This window comes from Cyanistes caeruleus, unplaced genomic scaffold (assembly GCF_971803275.1).
Source record: "Cyanistes caeruleus unplaced genomic scaffold, bCyaCae1.hap1.1 HAP1_SCAFFOLD_100, whole genome shotgun sequence".
In the NCBI taxonomy this organism is placed as follows: Eukaryota; Metazoa; Chordata; class Aves; order Passeriformes; family Paridae; genus Cyanistes; species Cyanistes caeruleus.
The window spans coordinates 690394-715087 of record NW_028255902.1 but is presented as its reverse complement, the minus strand read 5'-3'; the positions used below and the strand labels follow the sequence as shown (position 1 = coordinate 715087).

Sequence of the window (24694 nt, the reverse complement as noted above, 5' to 3'; positions counted from 1 at the left end):
GTTTCTGGAATTTGGTAGTGTTTTGAGAAGGTTAAGGGAATTTTGAGGGTTTTTTCACAATTTCGTGATGCTTTTCTGGAATTCTGTGGGATTTTGAGACATGTAAAGAATTTTGTGGGACGTTTCTGGAATTTTGTGTGTTTTTTTGGAATGTTGTGGAATATACTGGAATTTGGTGAGAAATTGTGGATACTAGAAGAATTTTGCGAAGATTTCCTTAGATTGTGTTTGAATTTGTGAAGATTTTGTGGGAAGTTTCTGGAATTTGGTAGGGTTTTGAGAAGATTTTTCTGGAATTTTGTGGGATGTTTGTGGAATTTGGTAGGGTTTTGAGAAGATTTAGAGAGTTTGTTAGGATGATTGTGGTATTTTGTGGTATTTTTCTGGAATTTTGAGGGATGATTCTGGAATTTTGAGGGATTTTGAGGAGACTTGAAGAATTTTGAAAGATTTTTCGTAGATTGTATGAAAATTGGAGGAGATTTTGTGGGATGTTTGTGGAATTTCGAGGGATGTTTGTGGAATTTTCTGGGATTTTGTGGGATTTTGAGAAGACTTGAAGAATTTTGAAAGATTTTTCTTAGATTGTGTGGAAATTTGTGGAGTTTTTGTGGGACGTTTCTGGAATTTGGTAGGGTTTTAAGAAGATTTAGGGAAATTTTTGGGATGTTTCTGGAATTTTGTGGGATTTTTGTGGAATTTTGTGGGATATTGAGGAGACTTGAAGAATTTAGAGGGATTTTTCTCAGATTTTGTAGAAATTTGTGGAGATTTTGTGGGATGTTTCTGGATTTCGTAGGGTTTTGAGAATTTTCAAGAAATTCTGTGGGTTTTTTTTTAATTTTGAGGGATTTTGAGGACATACGAACAATTTTGTGGGATTTTGGAGGTGCGCCTACAACTCCCGTGATGCTCCGCGGCACCTTTAAACCGTATTATACCGGCGCCTACAGCTCCCATCATCCCCCGCGGCCCACAGATTCCCTGTTACAGCCCCCCGAGTGCCCGCTCGGACCCTGAAGGGTCCCCAGATTCCCCCCCCTTGACCCCCAAGTGTCCCCCTGACCCCGAATTGTCCCACAGAATCCCTAAATGCCCCTCCAAGTGCGCACTCGATTCCCCTAAGTGTCCTCCAGACCCCCAAGTTCTCTCTAAATTCCCTCCCCAGACACAAAGCTGCCCCAAATGTTCCCCAGAAAAGTCTCCATGGACCCCAAAGTGCCCCCTTTTACCCTGTCTGAGAATAATTTCAAAATTATGATTAACGGGCTAAAAATAGGAGTAATTGGCATAAAGAGGGAGAAATAGAAGTCAGTTAATTAATGAAGGCAATTGTGGTACTTAGAGCCAGAGAACAATAATGTTTTTTGTTCCTGAAAAGGTATCAATTCTTTTATATAAATGCAAAAACAAGGTTATAAGAATACAGAATAATATTATTATAAAAAGTAAAATTTTATTTTTATAAATTAATTAGATTTTAATGATAAACAAAAATTGATAAATGTTCTCAATGCTTTGGGATGTCAGTCCCAGCTGGGCCATGTCAGACATGCTGAGGCTCGGGGTGAGGAGCAGGTTGTCCAAACAGGGGCAGCCCACAAGGGGCTCATTCTTCTCCCTGACCAGACCTCCTCAGGAGACATTCAGCATCAGGATTGTAAAGAGCAAATCGTGACCTCCTGATCAGTACACAAAGATGTTTTACAGTTTGAACAGTAGAATGTTGTCACCGTAAGGGGCCTTCTTTGTTAATATAGCTCATGTTGTGTCATGTTTGGTAAATACCAATGTTGTTGTACCAGCCTTGTTAATGCCACCTGGCCTTGTCTATTGCCTCTGCTGCTCCCGGCACCCCCCATGGCACCGATGACAGCACCCAGTGTGTAGATGAGCCCAACTCCCATGGGGGTAGCACCCAGGGGAAGTGGGATTAACATTCAAAGACCCCTAGAATCAGCGAGCCAGGGCACAAACAGGACTCCAAACTACACTGAGGAGCAAGGGAGAACATTGAGCAGCTGACTGATGTTCCGGACCTCATCGCTGTAACTAGAGAACATTTGCTATGCATGACTACACTAGATTTGCAATGAGGCAGGTTGTTCCTAGAGACTCTCCTGAAGGCAGAACCCCCAGTTCTGCCATGTGGCAAAGCTGAACATCTCCTCCTCTGGGTCATCCATTGGGAGCAGCAGTGGTCGAGATCCCCCACCTAGAGCTGCCCTCAATAAAGGCATTAAAAAGGAGCTGCTCTCCTTGCCTGTTCTTTTCAGAAGGACTGACCCCACGGCAGAGTGACCCACGCTGCAGCACTGTGAGGGGCTGTTCCCCATGGGATGGACTCAGCTTGGAGAAGTTCCTGGAGAAGTCTCCGGTGGGAGAGAGCCCAGGGTGCAGCAGGGGAACGACTCCTGTCCCTGAGCAGCGGGAAAAGCCCCGGGGGATGAAGTGACCATGGCCCCATTCCCTGTGTCCCTGCACTGCCGGGGGAGGAGGCACAGCTGGGAGGAGGGAGGGGTGGGGAAGCTGGTTTTAAGGGTCTTCCTTTACTTCTCATGATCCTGCTCGGAGTTTTTGGAGTTTTCTGCCAGAAATCTCTCTCCTCCCCCACTCATCCACAGGGGCTTCAGGCAGTTTTCCCTTTTTGGGGGAAATCCGAGCCATGCACTGAGGCACCTAATTAGAGGTGAGAGAAGTGAGGCTCCAGGGCTTCCCGCTGAGCCGGAGCCACCGAACACCCAGGGCAGGGAAAGGCGGGCCGGGAGCTGCGGAGAACTTTGTGTTTGGAGCTCAATGGCGGCTCGGGCCGGGCCCGTTCCAGGCCTGTTCCTCATCTCCGCCCTTCCCCTCACACAGCCCGGGGCGGGCCCTGAGAGCGCGGGGCGGGGCTGTGCCGTGTGCAGAGCCCGCCGCTGGCTGCGATTGGCTGCTTCTGCCGTCACTCGTGGCTCTGTCGCGCGCTGATTGGGCAGAGCGGGGACAAGCCCGGCCCCGCTGGCGCCCCCAGGGCGGCCGTGGGACAGGAGAGCCGCCATTGCCGGAGCGTCTGTGCGGGCCCGGCAGCGGCGGCAGCGGCCGGAGCCCGGTGAGGCGGCGGCGGAGCTCGGAGGCGGCCCCAGCCATCGCAGGTGGGAGCCGCGCTCGGTTCTGCGGGGGCTCGGGGCTCGCTGCGGGCCCGGGAGGGAGCGGCAGGGGGCTGTGGCGGGTGGGTTGTGCCGTGGCCGGCCCGTGTTGGCCCTGGCGTGAGGGCGCTGCGGGAGCGGCTGCCCGCGGTCTCCTTCCCGCTGGGGCCTCGGCAGGAGCCGGTGCCGGAGCAGCGCTGGCTCGTCCCGGTTCGTGTCGGTAGCCCGGAGGTGGCTGCGCTGTGCCCGGGGCTGGGCGGGAAAATTCCCGGCGCCAGAGGTTTGTGTGGCCAAAGGAGCCCGAGGAGCGGTGTGAGAGTGACTTTATTGCTGCCCAAAGGGAGAGGCCATGGGGCATTTGCCGTGCGCTCTCTCCAGCTGCTGGAGGACGCGGCCTCGTTTTTGTCCTGATTTTCCCGGCCGCGTGTCCCTGTCCCTTTCCCCACTGGCGGAGGTGCTCGGAAGGTTCAGACTTCCCCATCTGCCTCCTGCATGTCCCGGTTAATATGTACCCCCCACTTTTGTATAACATCCGATATTGATGGCTCTGTTAAGTCTTTGCTCTTCTGGAAGTTCAGGAATTTAGCGGGACTTTGTCAGAGCAGCGGTCCTTGTCAATTAGTAACATTTTCTGAAACTGATGCTTTCTCCCATTGCTTCCTTATGTACAAGTCCCTGGCCCTATCTGCAAGCAGATTCACTCATTGGCTCTGTTTTTTCTTCCTGGGTGTTCTTTGATTTTGGGATTGCTCTCAGTGCCCTCATTCGCTGTCCTTTTGTAGCCGTTTGTGGCTCAGGAGGCCTGGCTGCCCCCTGCATCCCCTTGCTCAGCTGCTGAATGAGCTGCACTCAGCAAGGTGTGTGCATGGTGAAAAGATGAGAGTTGCTGTAGAACGTAAGAGGAGAAACTGCATTTGTTTAACCCATGGTCTGCCAGGGAACCACAGAAATGTTGCCCATGCCCATCCTTTCCACGTTTGGACCAGTACATGAGCTCTTTTCTTATATCCTTTGTTATCTGTTTCTCCACTTTTCCTTTGTGATCTATTTGCCAACAGCAGTTTGAGTCATTTAACTTTCCACAAACTCTGCCTTCTTTTCCTGCTAAAAGATAATCTGACCCCATCCCATGGTGAAATGTTGTGTTCCTCATCTGGGTGGATTGGTTGGGAAGAAAATCAGGAACTGGAGCTGTCTGGTTGGGTATTATTTTGAGGACATCATGTAATCTAATTATACCATGGAAAGGATAAATTAGTTCTCTGGCTCCTGATATGAATTTGTTAGGGTTCCCATGGCCTGGTCCATGGTGTTGCAGGATTTGTTCTGGTGGCCATTCATCTTTTCCCCATTTTTGGGTGCTCCCTCCAGCCAGGGTTGCATCAATTTTTGGCTTTTCTCTAATTAATTCAGCACATACTTGGATTCCCAACGAATTTCCCTTAACTTGGAGCAAAAAAACCCCAGTGCTCTAATTCACCCTAGATAACACAGAAATTGAGAGCACAAGTTAAGGTGGGGACTGGGATGACTTTCCCCCATTTTTTATAGTGAAGTTTTCACAACATTCTCAATTAGCTGTTTTCCTTTTTAGCTTAACCAATTTCTGCTGCAGAGTCAGATATCCTCACTATTGGCTCTGCCTTTAGCTGTGCAAATTCCATCTGTGCCAGCAGGCAGAGCTTGGGCTGAGGGGCAGAGGAATTCAGCCCAATTCCTCCCCCAGGCAGGAACACCCTGGTACATTGTCCAGGCTTTGCCCCAGGGGTGTTAATTTGCATTTCTAAAGCTCCTCTGCTGGCTGCCTGGAATGAAGCTTCTCTTCCAGGGCAGCCATGGGATGACTCACATGGAGGGCTCCCTCCCCCATCTGCTGTTTCTTTGTTGGTTTTTTTTAACAATTTTCTATTAACTCTTTACATTTTAAAGGGCCACCTTTCAAACTCTTCTACTTTTCAAAATGCAGCTTAAAGGTGAACATGGAAAAACCCATATCATAATGTTGCCATCACTACGAGCCATACACAAACATAAAAACAAAAATTAGAAAGAAATCAAGTATTTTCTTTTTCTTCTCCTCTGACTAAAAACTGATTATCACACCCCTGGCTCAAACAGAACTGACAACAGAAAAGTAGAATTATTACGAAAAATTCTTCTAATGGTGTAATCCTTTCACTGAAACTGTGAAAAGCAAAAACTCTCCAAAATATCATTAGAGAAATAAAGCATTACTTGATTCTGAACAGAATCATTTCAGCCACACACAGTCTGCATGTGCAGAGAAAATCATTCCATGACATGTGAGTTTTACTAGATGTTTCCTAAACTTTATTCAGTCTGAACCCATAGAAATCCATTGATTTAGTGTTCATTGTCTCCAAGTTGTGGAGTCCTTAGTGTTTGGTTTCCTGTTGCACCCGGATTTCTGTGTCTCTGATGTGAATTAGGTCTGCACTCCTGGATTTCCTGCTCAGCCTTTTCCAGACCAGGTGTCTCCAGCTGTGCCAGGGCAGTGTCTGGGGTAGTGTCAGGTGCAACTTGTTGGTTGATGTTTGCTGCTGGGTATTGATGTTTTGTTGATTGTCGTTGTCTTTGTGGGAATCTTTTGGGCTGTTCCCAGTCTGTTGAGATGTTAAGCTCATCTCTGCTGAGTGGTGGAACATCCTGTAAAAAAATCCTTGAAAATTCCTTTCCCCAAGGCAAATGCAAACCAAGCCTGACTGGAGAAATCAAATAAAAAATAATTTTATACTTGGTCTATTTTCCAATACTCTAATCCCAGCCAGCCCAGAGTGTGAGTGTAATTGAGAGCCAGAGTGGAATTCTCCCGGTGCCTTCCCCAGCAGCTGTGGCGAGGGCAGGCACAGAAAGCCCTGAAGCTCCAGCAGTGCCAGCCAGAATTGTCCCGCAGGGGCTGGAGATGCCAAAGGAGGGTGCCCAGGCCGAGGATTTCAGCAGAGGATCTGTGGGCAGGCCCAGGGGCTTCCCCCGCTGGGGAGCCCTGGCTGCTGCTGCCTTGCCTTCAGTGCAGGCTCAGGGGCGGCTCCCATCCTCCTGCTGCAGCCGGGAAATCCAAATCTGCGGGGCTGCAGAGCCCTTGAGCCGAGGCTGAGGGGTCCCCCCGTGTTCAGCTGTGCTGGGGCTGTTTCTGTGCTCAGGGACACTTGGAATGGGCCGTGCCACTTGGCCACCAGAGCTGCTTCTTTCCACTGCTTCGGCAGGACCCGATGTCCTGCTTGGGTGTGTCGCAGTAGAGATGGACAATGACACCTGTTTCTTCTTCCACCATAGCCAAAGCTTTATTGCACACAGCTTATATTTACATGGTTATCAGAAGGCACCGTGCTTAATTCCAGTTGGTTGGGAACTCAGTTCACTGGTTGGTAATGGTGAGTGTACACGTCAGTCCAAACTTTTCTCTCTAACAATGTTTTCATACTTTTTCTACTGATTCCCATGGGACAGATCCCTTGTTACTACAGGTGCACTTGTTTTTCTCCCCAAGAATAGCTTGTTATGTTAACAAACTTTCCATTCTCAAGATGTTTTTGCCTGGGAACTTATCAGGCCAGCTGCTAGCTACACTAAGCCCACATAACAAGTCCTAAACCATGATTTTCCAAGTCCTTTCTTTTGTAAGGATTTACCTTTATGTGACAGGGTGTTGTGGACAGCAAAGTCCAAAGGTGGGTGTGTCTCAAATCTCTCCCAGCCCGGGTCTGGATCTCTCTCAATTCAATGCAGGCATGGGTTTCTTCCCAGCCCCCTCTCCAGGCTGTTCAAACAGGAGGCTGGATTAAACCCTTCCCCTGTCCTCAATTCTAAATCCTCCTGTGCCACTGAACAAGTTTCATACTGCAGTCACCGAGCTCTGCTCATCCATTTAGGGGCTCTGTTGGGGTGCGTGGGAGAAGGTGAGGAGGGGTCCCCGGGGGTCGTGTCCCCCCCTGGGAGCGCCTGTGACTCCCCCATGTCCCCCCCATGTGGGGCTCACCCCCTTTTGTCTCTGCCAGAGCTCCTGACCCAGCTCCTGCTGTGCCCTGGGAGGGGCTTTGGGGAGCCCCCCTGGGACCCCCTTGGATCCCCATTCCTGGGCCCTGGGACCCCCCCGCATCTCCTTCCCCAGCTCCGGGGCCCCCTGCACCCCCTTCTCCTGCACCAACAGCGCCCTGCACCCCCTTTCCCGGGGATCCTCCCCTGGCAGCCCCTGGATCCCCCGGTTCCGTCAGCCCGGGGACCCCCGGAGCCCCATTCCCGGCCATCCCGGGGCACCGCACCCCCAGGCCTCCCTTTCCAGGGAAAGCCGAGCTGGGCACGGGGCTCTCCAGCCGCTCTGGCATTTCTGATCACCCAGAGGAGAGGGAGAGAGCAGCAGAGAGAGCGAGAAGGAGATTGGGAATCGGGGCTCGGGCTCCCAGCGCCCGCTCCTGCTCCGCCGGGGCTGAGGAGCCGCAGCCGCAGGAAAAATGGGATCCGCGGATGCCGGGGCTTCCCCCGCTTTGGGCCGAAGCCGGCGGGTTCCAGGCAGAGTTTGGGCGCAGGGCCCGGGAGTTCAGCCCAGTTTGTCCCGGGGGTCCCGCAGTGCGCGGCCGAGGAGGGTCCCGGGGGATCCCGGGAGGGGATCCAGGGGAATTCCCTGGAATTGCCCCGTCCCCTCCCCCCGCGCTCCCTCGGGCACTTTCGCTTCCGCCTTGGCCGCCCTGCGCCGCCGGGATCTGCCCGGCGACCGGTGACGTCACTGCAGCCTCGGGCTGCCACTGGCGGGCAGCAAAGAGCGGCGCCAATGGCGGGGCCAGCGGGGAGCTGCAGATGCTGCAGCAGCGGCACAGCCAGAGCGGGGCTGAGCGGGGGGAGCCGGGGCTGGGGGATCTGTGGGGCTGCGATGGCAACTGTGGCATCGCCATGGGGATCCCTGCGATCCAGGCTGAGGGATTAACAAATTCCCTGGCTCACAGCTGCAGGGAATGTCTCCAGAAATATGTCAGATATGGGCGGGAGGCGCTGGAGTGTAAAGGTGGGGAGGGCAGAATTCCCATGGGAATATGGGAATGGGAATGTGGGATTTCGGTAGGCAAAATTTGGGAATGTGGGAATTCCCATGGAAATTCCATGGATGGATCTCAGACATCATCCCATTCCCACGGGACCTCCATGGATGGATCCCGCTGCTGTCCCATTCCCATGGGAATTCTGTGGATGGATCTCACTGCCATGCCATTCCCATAGAATTCCATGGGCAGATCTCCCCATCCCACTGCCATGAGAGCCCCAATCCGGTTCCTCTCCAAACCCATCCTGGGGGTTGCCCTGTTCCTTGCCCTCCCCACCCCCCACAGGACTCCTGGGGGTCCCCCCCAGGACCCATCCAGCCCCCCTAAACTCTTCCTGGGTCCCCTCTCATCCCCCGATAACTGGAATTCCTGGAAGTCCCCCCGTATCCCCTCCCCCAGGACTTTGGGGGTCCCACCCGACCTGTCCGTGCACCCCCAGATTTCTTCCACAGCCCCCCTGTGATGGTGGAGGGTGGGGGCCGAGTGCTGGTGCCCCCCTGCCTGCAGCAGATCCAGCGGTGAGGGCAGTTCGGGGGGTCCCTCAGCATTTGGGGTCCCTGGGATTTGGGGTGACCCCCCGGGCCCCCCAGGATCTCCCTGAACACGCTGACGCTGCCCATGGGCAGTGAGAAGGTTCAAACCCGGCACGGGGTCCCCAGCACTGCCACCCGCATTGCCCAGGTACCCCCAAACCTGCCGAGAACCCCCAAAGCCCCCGGGACACCCCAACCTCCCCTGATCCCAAACACATTCCTGGATGCTCCAAAAACTCCCCAAAACAGCAAAACCCCATAGAGATATTGAGAAGGTTCATACCTGGCATGGGGTCCCCATGTCCATTACCAGCAGGTTCCCCAAAACAGCCTTGAGATCCCCAATTCCACTCCCAGGATCGCCCAAATTCCCCCATCAGGACTCCTGTAAACCCTCTTGGGAACCCCCCAAAAACCACCGTGGCCCCAAAAACACCCAGAACTTCTGAAAATCCCCAGGAACCCCTCACCAAGGTTTATACCCAGCATGGGGACCCCATCACCTTCATCGGCATCACCCAGGTACCCCCAAACCCCTCCCGGGACCCCCAACCCCTCCCGGGCTCCACTGCCGGAACCAACGGGAGCGGTGTTGCCCTTTTAAGAGGAGTTACAGTGGGACCCGACAACACCGGGGGCCCTTAAAGCGGCCATGGTAGAGAGAACCCCCAAAATCCACCCTGGGGGACAAAACATCCCCTACAGGGGCTTGGGGTGGGGACACCCCTAAAAATGTCACTTAAAGCCGTCATGATCCCCCCTCAAAAGGGGCTTGTGGGGCTGCGGCCGCACAAACACCCTAAAATGGGGAGGAAAAAACACCCCTGTAGTGGTGGGATCCCCCCAAAAAACCTGAAAAAGAGAAAAACTCCTCTTGAGAGGGGCCTGAAGACCCTGAAAGGCCCTGGAAGAGGGACAAGATCCCCTCCTGTGCTGGGGCCTCCCCGAGCCGGGAACTCTCCCGTTCCTGCACTCGGGGGAGCCCCGAACGACGGCGGCTCCTGGGCTGAGCCCCCCTCAGCCGGGGCTGCGGGGGGAACTGGGGGGGCTGGGACGGGGCTTGGGGCTCCTGGGGTGAACTGGGGGACCCTCAGTGCTCCCACCTCCCCCTGTTCCCCTGTCCCGCCCCGTTCCCATCGTTCCCCCAAAGCTCCGCTGCCCCCAGCTCGGTTTGGGGGGGACCCAGCCCTTTCCCATCGTGTCCCGGCCCGGCCCCGCTCACCCGAGGGCTCCGAACCACGCCCAGGGACAGAGGAGGGACAGAGGAGGAGGAAGAGGAGGGACAGAGGAGGAGGAAGAGGAGGGACAGAGGAGGAGGAAGAGCTGGAGCAGGCAGAGGAGGCTCCACCTGCGCTCCCCGCTCTCTGCATCTGCAGCTCCTTCGGGACCATCGCCCCCCATCCCGCAGGTGCCCGGGGAGGGGGAGCTCGCCCCAAATACCCCGGGGCTCCCTGGCTTTGGGGTTTTTGGGGGGGATGTTTGGGGATGGCAGGGCTCCAGAGCCGAGCCGCAGATGCCCCTCGGGGGCACCCCGGGGGTCCCCGGGAGGTGTTTTTGGGGGGTCCCGGTGGCGGTGGCGGCAGAGCCCCGGCAAAGGGGCCGGGGGGATGCGGGTCCGGCATGGCCGGGAAAGGGGTTCGGGGCTCCCGGTGCCGGCAGTGGCTGCTCCCAGCATTGCCCAGTTGCTCACCCCGTGTGGCTCCAGTTTCCTGTGCCCCCCACGATAAGCCAAATCACTCCCAGTCATTCCCTATTAGAGTACAATTTGTCTCCATTTTATCCCATTTTCCACAGTTTTATCCCATTTTTGCTCTATTTTTTCTAATTTTATCCCATTTTCATAACAATTTTCCCAATTTTTATCCTATTTTTTATTTTTCCCCAATTTTCCCCTTTTTTTTTCCTTTTTCCCTCAATTTCCCTTTTTTTATCTCATTTGTCCTCATTTTTTCCCAGTTTTTCTGATTTTTTTCCTATTTTTCCTCCATTTTTCCTCAAATCGTTCCCCATGTTTTCCTATTTTTCCCATTTTTTTTTCTGTTTTTAATCTATTATTTCCCCATTTTACCCTATTTTTGCTCCATTTCCTCCCAGTTTTTTCCCCATGTTCTCTCCTATTTTCCCCATTTTCTTCCATTTTTCCCCCATTTTTGCCTCGTCTTTACCATTTTTATTCCCATTTTTATCCCAGTTTTCCTTATTCCCCCCCCCCATTTTTATCCTGGTTTTATCTCATTTTTCCACAATTTTATCCTAATTTTCTTCCCTTTCTTTCTCCCATTTTTCCCAATTTTTCCTCCATTTCCATCTCATTTTCCTCAAATTTTTCCTATTTTTATCCCATTTTTTCCCTATTTTTTCCCCATTTTTCCCCATTTTCCTCTATTTTGCTCCATTTTTCCTCCCATTTTTCTCACTTTTCCCCCATATTTTTCTAATTTTCCCCAACTTTTCCCCATTCTTCCTCAATTTCTATCTTATTTTTCCCCATTTCCCATTATCTTCGCCATTTAATTATCTCAAAAATTGAAATTTGGGGGAAAAATAGAAATTTTGGTGGGAAAAAAGGGTGCTTTGGGGGCAAAACTCCATGAATTTGAATCACAGCTTTCCCGTGATTTTTCCATGCTTTCCAGCTGGAAGGAGGTGTGGGATTCATCTGAACATTCTGGAAGCTGGAATAGGACCAGGCTATCAACCTTCCCAAAAATTTTGACCAACTCATCTGAAATTCCACCTTTCGCCTCTCCCTGGATTCCCAGATCTGGAAATTCTTCTACAACCTCCGCGGTAGGCAATTCCCAAAATTCCATGGAAAAATGGGATAGGGGGATTTCATCCTGTTCTTTTCCTGATTTTCCCCAATTTTTTTCTCTCTTTGTTTTTTTTCTTATTTTTTCCTGATTTTTCCCTCATTTCCCCCTGAATTTTTCCCATTTTTTCCCCATTTTTTCCTGATTTTTTCCTCTTCTTTTCCCAAAGTTTTCTGTCTTTTTCCCAACTTTTTCTCCAATTTTTCTGTAATTTTTCTGGTTTTTCCCATTTTTTTCACGATTTTTTCCCCTGTTTTACCCATTTTTTTTTCCTGATTTTCCTGCAATTTTTTTTTTTTTTTTATTTTTTTCCCTGATTTTTTTCAGGTTTTATTCCCTTTTTCTTTTCCTGATTTTTTTCCTCATTTTTCAAACAATTTTTCTCGAATATTTTTAAAATTTTTTTCCTGATTTTTCCCTCTGATTTGTCCCAATATTTCCCCTTTTTTTTCCTAATTTTTCCTGATTTTTTCCTGTTTGTTTCCTTGATATTTCTTGGTTTTTTCCCAATTTTTTTCCCATTTTTCCAAAGTTTTTTCCCTCACTTTCTTTTCCTGATTTTTAACTTGATTTGTTTCCTTGATTTTTCCCAGTTTTTTCCCAGTCTTCTTCCTCTTTCTTTTTCTGGTTTTTCCCTGTTTTTTCCCAATTCTTTTCCTAAATTTTTTTCTTGATTTTTCCCCATTTTTTCCTGACTTTTCCCTCTTCTTTTCGCAATTTATTCCTCATCGTTCCCCAATTTTTTTCACAATTTGTCCCTGATTTTTCCCTGTATTTCCTAATTTTTTTACTGATTTTTCCTGATTTTTTCCAGGTTTCTTCCCTCTCTTTTCTTGATTTTACCCAATTTTTTCTCAATATTTTTCCTGATTTTCCCTTATTTTTTTTCATAATATTTTCAATGAATTTTTTTTATTTTCCTGATTTTTTTTGCAATTTTTTCCCATTTTTTTTCCTCAAACTTTTCCTTGATTTTTGTGTTTTTTCCTTTTTTTCCCATTTTTTTCCAGATTTTTCCCTTATCCTTTCCCTAATTTTTCTGGTTTTCCTCAATTCTTTCCTGATTTTTTTTCATTATTTTTTTTCTGATTTTTCCAGATATTTTTATCCTTTTCCATTTCATTTCCCTGATTTTCCCGTGATTTTCCTTTTTTTCCACATTTTTTCTCTGATTTTTTCCCAATTATTTTCCAGATTTTTTTGCAATTTTTTTTCTCAAATATTTTTGGTTTTTCCTTCATTTTTCCAGTATTTTTCCTAATTTTTTCCTGATTTTTCCCAGGGTCTTTTCGGCTTTCTTTTCCTGATATTTTCCTTGATTTCTCACAATTTTTCACAATTTTTTTCATGTATTTCCCACTTTTTTCTGATTTTTCTATTTTCCTTTTCCAATTCATTTCTAGCTTTTTCCCAATTTCTTCTCAAATTTTCCTAGTTTTTACCTGATTTTTCCTGTGATTTTTCCTATTTCTTTCCAGATTTTATTCCTCTTTCTTTTATGGATCTTCCCCAATTTTTCCAAGTTCTTTCCCAGTTTTTTTCCTGATTTCCCCAATATTCTTTCCAATTTTCCCTGGTTTTTCCTGATTTTTCCCCCATTTTTTCTGATTTTTCCCAAATTTTTTTCCACTTTCTTTTCCTGACTTTTTTCCCCAATTTTTCCCCATTTTTTCCTTGAGTTTTCTCTTTTTTTCCCCCCCAAATTTTTCCTGGTTTTCCCCAATTTTTTCAAATTTTCCCATTTTTCCCAAATTTTTCCCAATTTTTTCCTGATTTTCCCCTGATGTTTTTGGATTTCACCCTGATATTTTTCTGGTTTTTCCCTGAATTTTCCCTTCCATTTTCCTTGAATTTATCCTGGGGTTTTTTTCGTTTTTTCCCCAATTTTCCAGTTTCCTTCACACTCCCAGTCTAATCCCAGTCACTCCCAGTATGAGGCCAGTGGCCCCCAGTTGCTCCCTGGCAGTGCCAGTGTGACCCCAGTAGCCTCCAGTGTGATCCCTGGGACTCCCTGTCTCTCCCAGTATATCCCAGTCAGCCCCAGCACGCTCCCAGTCATTCCCAGCTCCTCCCAGTTGCTCTCAGCATGATCCCAGTTGTTCACAGCCACTCCCAGTCAATCCCAGTATGATTCCAGTCCCCTCAGTGGGATCCCAGTCCCCCCCAGCATGGGCCCAGCTGCTCCCAGTATGATCCCAGTATGATGTCAATACACATCATAAAGTTGTGACATCATACAGATGTCAGTACACATCCAATACAGTTCCAGTCATTGCCAGTGTGATCACAGGATGATCCCAGTCCAAACCAGTTCCTGCCAGTGCTGCCACTCCTGGGATCCCCCAGCCCTCTCTGTGTTCCCCCCTCCCACATCTCCCCAGAGGAGCCCCAAGGGCTGGCAGTCCCCATCCAGGGTCCCCAGCCAGCCCCAGGTTGGATCTGCAGCCCCCAATTTTCCCAGTTTCCCTCTCCTTTTCCCCGGGCCGGGTTCCCCCCGTCCCCAGCGGGTGGGAGCAGCGGAGAGCCCCGCGCTGCCCATCCCGACCTGTCCCGGCTCCATCCCCGCTCCTGCCGTGGGCTGTGAGGGGTTTGGGAACGGGGCACCGAGGGTGTCACTGCTCCTGGGGGAGGAGGAAGAGGGATGGAAAAGGAGGGATGAAGAAGGAGAGAGAGAAGGGATGGAAGTAGGAGAAGAAGCTGGCGTTAGGGAGGAAGAAGAAGAGGAGGGACAAAGGAGGATCATGGAAAGGAGGAGGAAACATGAGGACGAGCACTCCCTGAATTCACAGCCCCTTGTCACCCATGGGATCCCACCCGTGGGATCATCACCCCCTATCCCAGCAATGACCAGGGAGGGGGAGCTTGATCCAGATATCCTGGGGGGTGCCTGGGTTGAGTTTTTCTGGGGGAATGTTTGGAGAATGAAGAACTCCAAAGCTAAGCAGAAAATGCCCCTTGGGGGGACATTGGGGGGTCCTGGTGGCGGCTGCTCTCAGAGGCAGCCTGGGGGAGCAGAGCCCTGTGACTCCCAGGACCCCAAAGTGGGGAGCCCAGAGAGGGGGAGCGCCACAATTCAAAGGACCCTCAACAGCCTGGAGTGGGGCAGGGGGGACTCCTTGGACCTTCTGCACCCCAAAGCAGAGAGTAAGGGGATAAGGGACCATAGGAATCCAAAAAGCCCCATCATTCCTAAATGAGGAGATGGAAACGGGGGGAACGTTTTGGATTCCAGGCACTCCCAGCAACCTGGGGTAGGCAGGGACCGAGCAGACAAAGGAACCCCAGTGCAAGCTTGACCCCCAGCAGCTGGGACGGGGGGAATCCCCAAACCGCAACTGGGAGAGAACAGAGATGGGGAACTCCTGGGAGGCATTTTCAGGGCTGAATTTTGGTGTTTGGGGGGTTTTTATGGGCCCCAGATGCCCGGTGACTTCTAGAGATGAACTTGATCACGAGGAACACCCTAACCCAATGTACTCATGCATTGTATATTTCCGGAAACAAGGATTTCTCATTCCCAAACCTTGGCCAGATGGAGAGGGCAGCTGGGATGAAGAGGAAGATGCCCCAGGACACCCAGGCAGGTGAGGAGGAAGTCAGTGCCCCTTTCCCCCTCTCTCCTGCTCCATCTCCCAGCCCAGCCTGGCCCCCGGCTGCAGGACAACCCCGCTGCCGACGCCGTCCTGCCGGGGACGCGCTGGGGGGATCTCCTTCCCCTTCCCTCTGGCACGGAGGCAAATCTCATCCTCTCCTTGTCCTTGCTCCCCCAGACAAGGAGCTGAGGATGGAGACCAGGGAGGACAAATCCCCACGGCAGAACCTCATGGAAGAGGCCATTTTGAGCAGCTCCACACCACAGGAACCCAATGGGGAGGAAAATCCCTGGAGATCCCGCCGGAGGAGGGGCTCCAAACCCATCCCAGGGTGCTCTGAGGAGGAAAGACCCACCCTGTGCCGGGAAGGTGGCCGGAGATCCAGCCAGGGCTCTGAGCTGGTGGTCCATGAGCAGCTTCAGGATGGGGAGAAGCCCTACAAGTGCTTGGAGTGTGGGAAGAGCTTCAGGTCGAGCACCAAACTGATCTGCCACCAGATGATCCACACTGGGGAATGGGCCTACGAGTGTGGGGAATGTGGGAAGGGCTTCAGCTTTAACTCGCAACTCATCCGTCACCAGCGCATCCACACTGGGGAGAGGCCCTACGAGTGTCCCGAGTGTGGGAAGAGGTTTCAGAGGAGCTCCCATCTCCTCAGGCACCAGCGGATTCACACGGATGAGAGGCCCTTCCGCTGCCCCAAGTGCAGGAAAGGCTTCAAGCAAAATTCCCACCTCTTCAGGCACTGGCACATCCACACTGGGGAGAGGCCCTACGAGTGTTCCGAGTGTGGGAAGAGGTTTCAGACCAGCTCCACTCTCCTCGTGCACCAGCGGATTCACACGGATGAGAGGCCCTTCCGCTGCCCTGACTGTGGGGAGGGCTTCAAGCAAAACTCCCACCTCATCAGGCACCGGCGCATCCACACTGGGGAGAGGCCCTATGAGTGTGGGGAATGTGGGAAAAGCTTCAGCCAGAGCTCCAGCCTGATCAGCCACCAGAGGATCCACACCGGAGATCGGCCCTATGAGTGTGGGCAATGTGGGATGACCTTCAGCCGGAGGTCCCACCTCATCATCCACGAGCGCATCCACACAGGGGAGAGGCCCTACGAGTGTCTCCAGTGTGGGAAGAGGTTTCAGACCAGCTTCACTCTCCTCCTGCACCAGCGGATTCACACGGATGAGAGGCCTTTCCGCTGCCCTGACTGTGGGGAGGGCTTCAAGCGAAACTCCACCCTCATCACCCACCGGCGCATCCACACTGGGGAGAGGCCCTACAAGTGTGGGGAATGTGGGAAGAGCTTCTCAGACAAATCTAGCTTGGCCAGACACCAACGGAGGCACCAGTAAGGGAAGCCCTGTAAATGCCCCAAGTGCAGGAAGAGCTTTGTGCATTGCTCCAGTTTCATCCCCCCTTGGAGGACCGACGTTGGGCAGAGACCTGGTGATCCATGTTCCCTGTGATCCATACTGGGAAGACACCTGTACCTTTTCCTGCCTGTGGCAATGACATAATGTGGGATCAAAGAATGTGAGGGTCTGGCCATGCAACAAAAACTGAAAACCACACTTGGCTGACCAGCGCTGCTTCTCTTCCCCCTCCCCCCTCCACCGCGGCCTGGTCGGCCTGGAGAGGGGGGAGGAGGCCGAGACAGAGCCTTGTTACCTCTTCAAATGCCGGAAACCAGAGAGGGCAAGAGAATTCTGTCTGTACTTCTTAAGGGGGTGTTTACAAGTTGAATTCACTTTTTAATGGTCAGATCTGCTGTCAATTCTTGGAAATGACCGATAATTGGTCAGGAGGAAAAACTCCCATCAGCCACCAGCAGCTTCAACTTCCTCTCCCTCCAAGCTGTCTTAAAGGTAAAGCTACCCCATGACACCCTGTCATTATATTCAGTCCCATCTCAGGTCATTGCCAGGAGCAGGAAAAGGACTCTCTCTCTCACCAGAGAAGGGTGTCCTTTCTTGGCAGGAGGAAATACGTGTCCAGGAAGAGTCAGTGGTGTTTTAGTTTTCCCTGTGAATGGTCTTATCCTTTCTGTTACCAAAATTGTTTCTGTGTCTGTTTGTTCCTTATCCCGTTGCTGTTCTCAATAAATTGTTCTTATCCCAGCCTGGGATCTTTGCCTTTTGTGCTTTCCATGGGAGGTGGGAGGGAAGCAAGCAGCAGCGCGGTTTCAGCAGGAGCAGGAAATTGGGGAATGCCATTCCTGAAGCCCAGCCCGGGGAAACCGAGCATCCCAGCTGGTGCCAGGCCTGGTTGCCATGGCAGCAGCCTTGGGAGCGGGTCCCTGGCTGGGGGCTGCAGGAACCTCTTCCCTCTGGTGCCCAGGGACAGGAGTGGAGGGAGTGGCTGGAGCTGAGGCGGGCAGGTTTAGGCTGGATGTGAGGAAAAGGTTTTTCCCGCGAGGCTGCTGGGGCACTGAACAGGCTCCCCAGGGAAGGCTCCCAGCTCCAGGGCTGGCTGAGCTCCAGCAGCGTTTGGCCAGCGCTGCCAGGCCCGGGCTGGGATTGTTGGGGTGTCCTGTGCAGGGACAGCAGTTGGACTGGAAGATCCCCATGGCTCCCTCCCAACTCAGCCAATTCTGTGGCTCTGGGATCCCATGAGCCTGGGGATGGGACTGCAAATGGTTGCCATGGCAATGGGCTCTGGCTCCAGGCCTGAGCTGGTATCCATGGCAACCACCCCTGGCATGGGGTCTCCATGGAGCTGCCAAGGGACTGACCATAGCAACAGGGGTTGTGATGGTTGTCATGGAAACAGACCATAACAATGGGGCAGATGTTGCCATGGGAACAGACCACAGCAGGGAGACAGCTCTGGTCAGGAGCAGCTCCTGAGCACAGCCCAGCAGGGCTGGGGCCCTGCCAGGGCAGCTCAGGGACACAGAGAGCAGGCCCAGACAGAGCTGCCAGGGGCTCAGCACTGGCAGGGGCTGTGGGATGTGCCAGAGGGGGCTGTGTCCCAGCAGCACCTCTGTGGCTGTGTCCTGGAGCCCCAGAGCAGCTGTGATGTCAGAAAGGGGCTGTGTGACAGTTCCGAGTGGGTTGTGTGAAGTCACAGATGGGGCTGTGACATCACAGAGTTTGTTGTGTGAGGTCACTGAGCAGCTATGGCATCATAGAAGGGATTCTGTGACATCAGTAATCAGGCTGTGACATCATGACATGGCTGTATGATATCATGGACCTGGTTGTGAGGTCAAAGTATGTGCTGTGACATTACAGGGTATCTGACATCACAGAGATGGTTGTGTGACATCACTGATGGGGTTATGACATCACGAAGTTGACTCTGGCATCATAAAGGATGGTGTGAGACCATTGAGCAGAGACTGCCATCATCGAAGGTGGCTCTGTGAAATGACAGACCAGCATGTGACATCACAGAACAGACTGTGACATCACGGGTTGAATTTTTGACATCACAGTCTTCTGTGACATCACAGTACCGCTGTATGGCAACACATGATAACATCCCAGAGTTGGCTCACTTAACAGAGCACAAACTTAACAGGACTTCAGTTATACCTTAACCTTAAATGAAACCTCAAATGTCACAATTTAGCAAAACAACAGCATTTACTGTATTTAACCTAATTTATAACCTATGACTTAGCAAATTTGCAGAGGAATAATACTAAACAGTATTTAAATTAGCTTATCATTTATATTAAACATAACAATGGAGCAAAAGAAGAACACTACGCAGCATTTAACTTAGCTTATACCTCATGACTTACCCTCACTCACAGGCCTGCCTGACTCAGATCTCCAAGGCACTCCAGCCCCTCCCAGAGCAGCATTTCTGCCACATTTGCCAGGGCACAGCACTGGTGTGTGCACACAGACACAAAGAGGCAGTGCAAGGCAGCTGTGAGAAATTCCCCTGCAGAGCAGGGAAATGCTCCCTGCCGATGCTTTGGCATCTCCCCAGCGGGCCAAGGGCTGAGCCTGGAGGAGTGGGGGGATCGGCCCAGGCTCCGTCCTTGTTCGGGGATGCCCCGAGTGCAGCAAACGGGAGAGTTCCCGGCTCACAGAGGCCCCACTCCGAGGGAGGTGGCTGGCCCAGGAGAGCTGCAAGGGGCTCCTTTTGGAGCGCTGTTTGTAGGGCCCCAAGAGAGGGGCTTCAGGCACAGCAATGTTTCATCCTGGCCGCACTTGGCATCAACAGCTTTCTTTGCAAGGCTGAGAACAGGGATGTTGTGCCACGGAGGGAACAGAAACAGTTCCCAGGGCTGCTCCTGAAGCAAGCAGGAGCTGCTTGGGCAGCAGCAGTGCCTGGGAGCAGACAGTGTTTCTGATGAGCTGCAGAGGAGCTGAGCCCAGGGGCTGTTGGCCAAGGCCCAGGCCCAAGGAGCATTTCTCAGCTGGCAGGGCGGCCTGAGAAGGGGAGGGGGGAATGCACCAGCACAGGGCCCCATGGAACCAAGGGACATCTGTGACACTGTGGGGCACCATGAAATAAACAAAGCATTGTGACACTGTGAGACCTCATGGAACCAGTGAGACCATTGTGGTCCCCACAGAACCAAGAGGACCATTGGGATCCTGTGGGGCCTCGTGAAACCAAGAGGCCTTTGTGACACTGCAGGGCTGCATGGAACCAAAGGTCCAGGGTGACACTGTGGAGCCAGAGGAGACCTTTGTGACACTGCAAACCGCCAAGGTCCATTGTGACATTTCAGGCCTCATGGGACAGAGGAGTCACGTGACATTGAGGGGCCTGTGGGACCACAGAGACCATTGTGACACTGCAAGGCCTCATGGAATCGCTGGGACCATTGTGACACTGCAGGGCCTGATGGATCCTGAGGCCATTGTGACACTGTGGAACTCCATGGAATCAAGAGTCCACTGTGACACTGCAGGTCTTCTTATAATCAATGCTCCACTATGACACTGCAGGATCCCATGGAATCACAGCACCATTATGACACTCCAGGGCCCCATGGAAGTAAGGGTCCATTGTGACTCCATGGAGATTCATAAAATCAAGGGAACACAGAACAGGTCTGGCTGCTTTGGCCTCCCAGGGGCCTCCTGACTGGTCCAACTGACCTTGACATGTTGAGGGTCTCTTCTCATCTGCTATTAAAACACTAAATTCACTAAGGTACTGTGAATTCCTTCCTACAGGAAAAAACTGTCCTGCTTCTCCAAGCATCCATGGCCAAAATTTTGATTCCACCTCCAACATTCCAATGACTGCTATATCCAAAGACTGCTCCCAGACAAAATCTGCCATTACTGACAAATTGGGCTAGCCTTGGCCTCCTGATGTCCAGCTCTCACTTGCTTTCCAAACCCTGTGCCTCTTTCCTTCCTATGGAAAAGCATTGTCCTTCTCAGCCAGGTGCCCATGACCAAAATAGGGATTCCACCTCCAGCTTTGCCTGTTGTGAGAGACTGGAGGAGAGACTGTTGTGAGAGACTGGAGAAGATTGTTGGCTGGAAACATTTTGTGTTTCAAAGGGGAGGAAGGGTCAGGTCCAGCCTTGTCCTGCCCTGTAACCCCAGCACTGCACTGCCCTGGAACCCAAATCCCCCCAGAGCCTGTATCCCAGCCCTGCAGTGTCTGCCAGTCCCTGGCACACCAAAGGCAATGCTCCTCACCCACCTCTGGAGCCCCCAGACCAGCTCCTGAGTGACCAAATATGGATGCTAAATCTGAACCAGAGTGCCTGTAGTTATTACAGGCCACATAGCTCTCAGGCCTGATTGAAGGCTAGCCTGAGAAATTAATGAGAAGTAATTAAAACAATTCTCAGAGATACTAAACAGCCTTGCAGGTGTTGTTTTGCAGCCTGTTGTTTCTCCTTGCAGGAGAGAGTCGGGGGGGCAAAGTGCCCCTGACCAATGATGGTGATGTAGTACTTTGTTAACCAATAAGAGTTTCTTTTCTGTACTTTCCACGTATCTGTCTATAAGACAGAGCAGAAGCAATAAACTAAGGATTTCTCCTGTTGTGACTCCCTTGAGAGTCCATTGTCGTTCTTTAAAGCCGTTCCCAATCGGAACGACATCTGGTGACCCCGACGTGATGTGAACCGACCCCTGAGGTCCGGTAACCCGACATAAACTGCAGCCGACCCCTGAGGTCAGAAGGCAACCGACGTGATCTGCTAATCCCCTGAGGGTAAGCAGCGAGCGGGAAAAAGCCAGCCCTTCCCCCTAGAGGGGTAAGTGGAATTCTCCCGGGCTTTCCAAGAGGAAGCTGGTTCTGAAAACCAACGGGATAGTGGAGCCTGCCTGTGAGTGGGTTTGGAACGGCCATCTTGGTGAAGCAGAGCTCAAAATTCCCGGGTCCGAGCCGTTAGCGTGTGCATAATTGCATTCGTGGAGCCGCCAAGATAAAGTCCTCATAATGAAGGACTGTACTTCAGCTGATGAACAGCTTGCCTACCTTGCATGGCAAGATGCCCTGCCCCGCATGGGACTCAGTGTTTCTGAAGATGCCATGCGTGCTTTATTTCAGTGGGTGAAAGAGCAAGGTTTTGATATAACTATGGACAATGCCTTTGATCTCGAACTTTGGCTGTCGATAGAGCACCATTTATGGTCAGAATTCATTAACGGAGATATCAGCGTGTGTAGCCTAGCAGCCACTTGGGGAGTGCTTTTTAAAGCGCTGAAACGGAGCCAGTCTGAGGACAGTGAAACCGGGAGGAGAAACTTTGATGCCGAAAGTTCCTCCGTTGTACAAGATAAGGGACCGAGAGATGAAACCGTGGATGAGCTGCATAGTGCTCTTTTAACTCTGCCCGGACCCTCGGAGGACTTTAGCGGCGAGCGAGAGCAATCTGCGGCCCAGAGATCTCCCTCTCCAGAGAGGTTTGAGCGGCCGCCATCCGCGGAGCTCGGCACGCGAGCTTTGCCAACGGGAAAGCGGCAGGAAAGCAGAGACTGCCCGCCTCCGCCTGTGCCACCCGCAAAGCCTCCACCGGCGCCAAAAGCGCCACCGCCGGCCGCCGCAGAACCTGCTTTCTCCAGCGCCTCCGCGCTGTCCGAGCTTCTTCCTTCTGTGCCGCAAACAGAAACGCAGACATCCCCGCAGCGGCCCGTCAGCGCGGCGGGGGAGAGAGAGAGAGTCAGCGCTCAACTCCCCCGCGCCCGGCGCGCGGGCCGCCGCCGCCAAGGAGTCCAGGCGCGGATCCAGAGCGCGGCGGGCTGCTGCCGCCGCTGAGGCGGGGGGAGGGGAAACAGCAACCGCGTTCCCCCTGCGCCTGCCCGCCGCCACCAGCCGTGGTCCGGCCGGCCGCTGGCCGACCGAGGGCGGAAGAGCGGCGGGGAGAGGGGAGGCAGCGGCCTCGCCTTCCCCCTGCGCCTGCCCGCCGCCGCCGGCCGCGAGAACCCCAAAAAACCCGAACTCAAGCCCAAATCTGGGGCCGGGGCCAGGCCCGTGGCAGGCATTGCCCCCCCTGCGCGTCCGAAGCACCCGCGAGAAAGCGCGGGGGGGGCCGGCGAACCTCGCTCGCCCCGCGCGTGCACGGGAGGCGCTAGCCCTGCGCCCACTGCGCTCCCCCCACGCTCCAGCGGGGAGGCGCGGGAGAGAGAGAGAGCGCTTGCCGTGCTGCGCTCCCGATCTGAACTCTAGCAGCGGCCCCCCTGCACCCATAAAAGTGGCGGGGGGAAAGAAAGACAACGGCGGGCCACTCCACCGGGACCTTCTGCACCAACCCAAAGAAATACCTTGACAAAGTCTGTCAACTCCAGCGGCCTGAGCCGTGCCAGCGTCCTGCAGTCCCTGCGGGACCCAAATTTACTCACTCAGTTTGTATCTTTTAAGTTTTGTGTTTACAGAACTGACAAGTTTTGTGTTTACGAAACTGACAACCAGCCACGAAGAGATAGTAACTTCAAATTCCCTAAACCTTCCTGAAATTCATGAACTACTGTTCAAACCCGATGAACAACAACAGCAACCATGTAAACTTTATAAATCCCTCAAAAATCCCTCAATTGTATTTGGAAAAAAAAAAAAAAAAAAAAAAAAAAAAAAAAAAAAAAGCGGGATAAGAAGAGGGGATCAAAGCAGCATAAATTGCATATAAATTGCATTGTGCATTGTTTTTATCACTTTGGTGTTCTTTCAAACTACTCTATTGACATGTTAGACTGTCAATTCGAACAGACTAACAATGTTGTATATAGTTTTGTATAGTGTGTGTATTAATTCACTGAATTAGAAATATTAGACTCAACCATCAAGTCCTTGCAAAGAGAACAAATCCTAAATACCAAAACATAAACCAAAATTCTAAATTAATTCTAGATCAGCATCCATTCAAAGTTCTAGCAAAAAACTTCTTGAGCTGTGTTCGTTCTTTATTCTACAAGGGCCCAGTAAAATATAGAACAAACACTGCTTTTTTATTTAACAGAAAAGGGTGAGTTATGGATGCTAAATCTGAACCACAGTGCCTGTACAATTGCAGGCCGCATGGCTCCTCAGGCTGCCTGAGAAAATAGCCTGGGAAAAATATGAGAAAGAATTAAAACAATTCTCAGAGATACTAAACAGCCTTGCAGGTGTTGTTTTGCAGCCTGTTGTTTCTCCTTGCAGGAGACAGTCAAGGGGGGCAAAGTGCCCCTGACCAATGATAGTGATGTAATACTTTGCTAACCAATAAGAGTTTCCTTTCTGTACTTTTCCACGTATCTGTCTATAAGACAGAGCTGAAGCAATAAACTAAGGAATTCTCGTGTGGTGACTCCCTTGAGAGTCCATTGTCATTCTTTAAAGCCGTTCCGAATCGGAACGACAGGGCGAGGTTTCCAGAATCCATCAACCTTCAGACTCTCAAGGGAAATGGCACGTGAGTGAGCTCTTGCCACCTTGACACTGATTGTTCTGTGCAGAAAGGGACATTGAGAACTTGCCTCCAGCATCTGGCAAGGTCTTCAAACCACCATCTACCACCACTTCCAGATGTTCCATGTCACGATCCAAATCTAGAAGGGAGCACAGATCAGAACCATTCCATGGTGTGCTGGGATCCCCTTCTGCCTTAGGGAACGGGGCACTGCAAGGGGGTCAGGTAAGGCTGTGGGAGCCAGATGTCAGTGGATATGGCCAAAGCTGCAGAGGAGCCTGAGGAAAGCTCTGGATTGGCTCTGGACATTCTCAACACCTTTTCCATGCTCTGTGCAAAATCCCTGAAAGGCAGGCACTGCCAAGCAGCAGAGATGGCAGCTCAAGCCTCAGCAGGGCTCAGGCCCAGAGACACAGCAATTACCTCCTGGGTCTGTGCCTGGCATGGCCTCCCTTCCTGCAGCAGAGGCTGCCCATGAGCCACTGCTTCCTCCGGGAAACGCTGCCTTCAGCACAGCCTTTGGGTTCATCTCTGGAGAAAGGAAGAGCCACAGCTGGATCAAATGGAACCATTCCCCACAGGGGAGGTGGCATGTTCAAGAGGCAATATTTGTCAAAGTCATGGATAAGGACAAGGAAAACACCCAGGTTATTGGGGCTGGCCAGGGCCCTCCCTCCTCCAAGCAGGCCCTACACCTGATCCAGCCTGAGACCAGGAAATTGCAGGGGATCTCAGGGTGTGCATGGCCCATGGTG

The 24694-nt window shown here is 51.8% G+C and overlaps 1 protein-coding gene across 1 annotated transcript in view; it reads left to right on the top strand.

Annotated features, from left to right (window-relative positions):
* Positions 1–24694, top strand: part of LOC147646385 (uncharacterized) — a 114411-nt gene that overhangs the window by 75094 nt on the left and 14623 nt on the right. Inside the window, 1 exon segment of the mRNA XM_086873515.1 lies at positions 15504–16464. Within this exon segment, the coding sequence (XP_086729641.1) occupies positions 15504–16464 (961 nt within the window).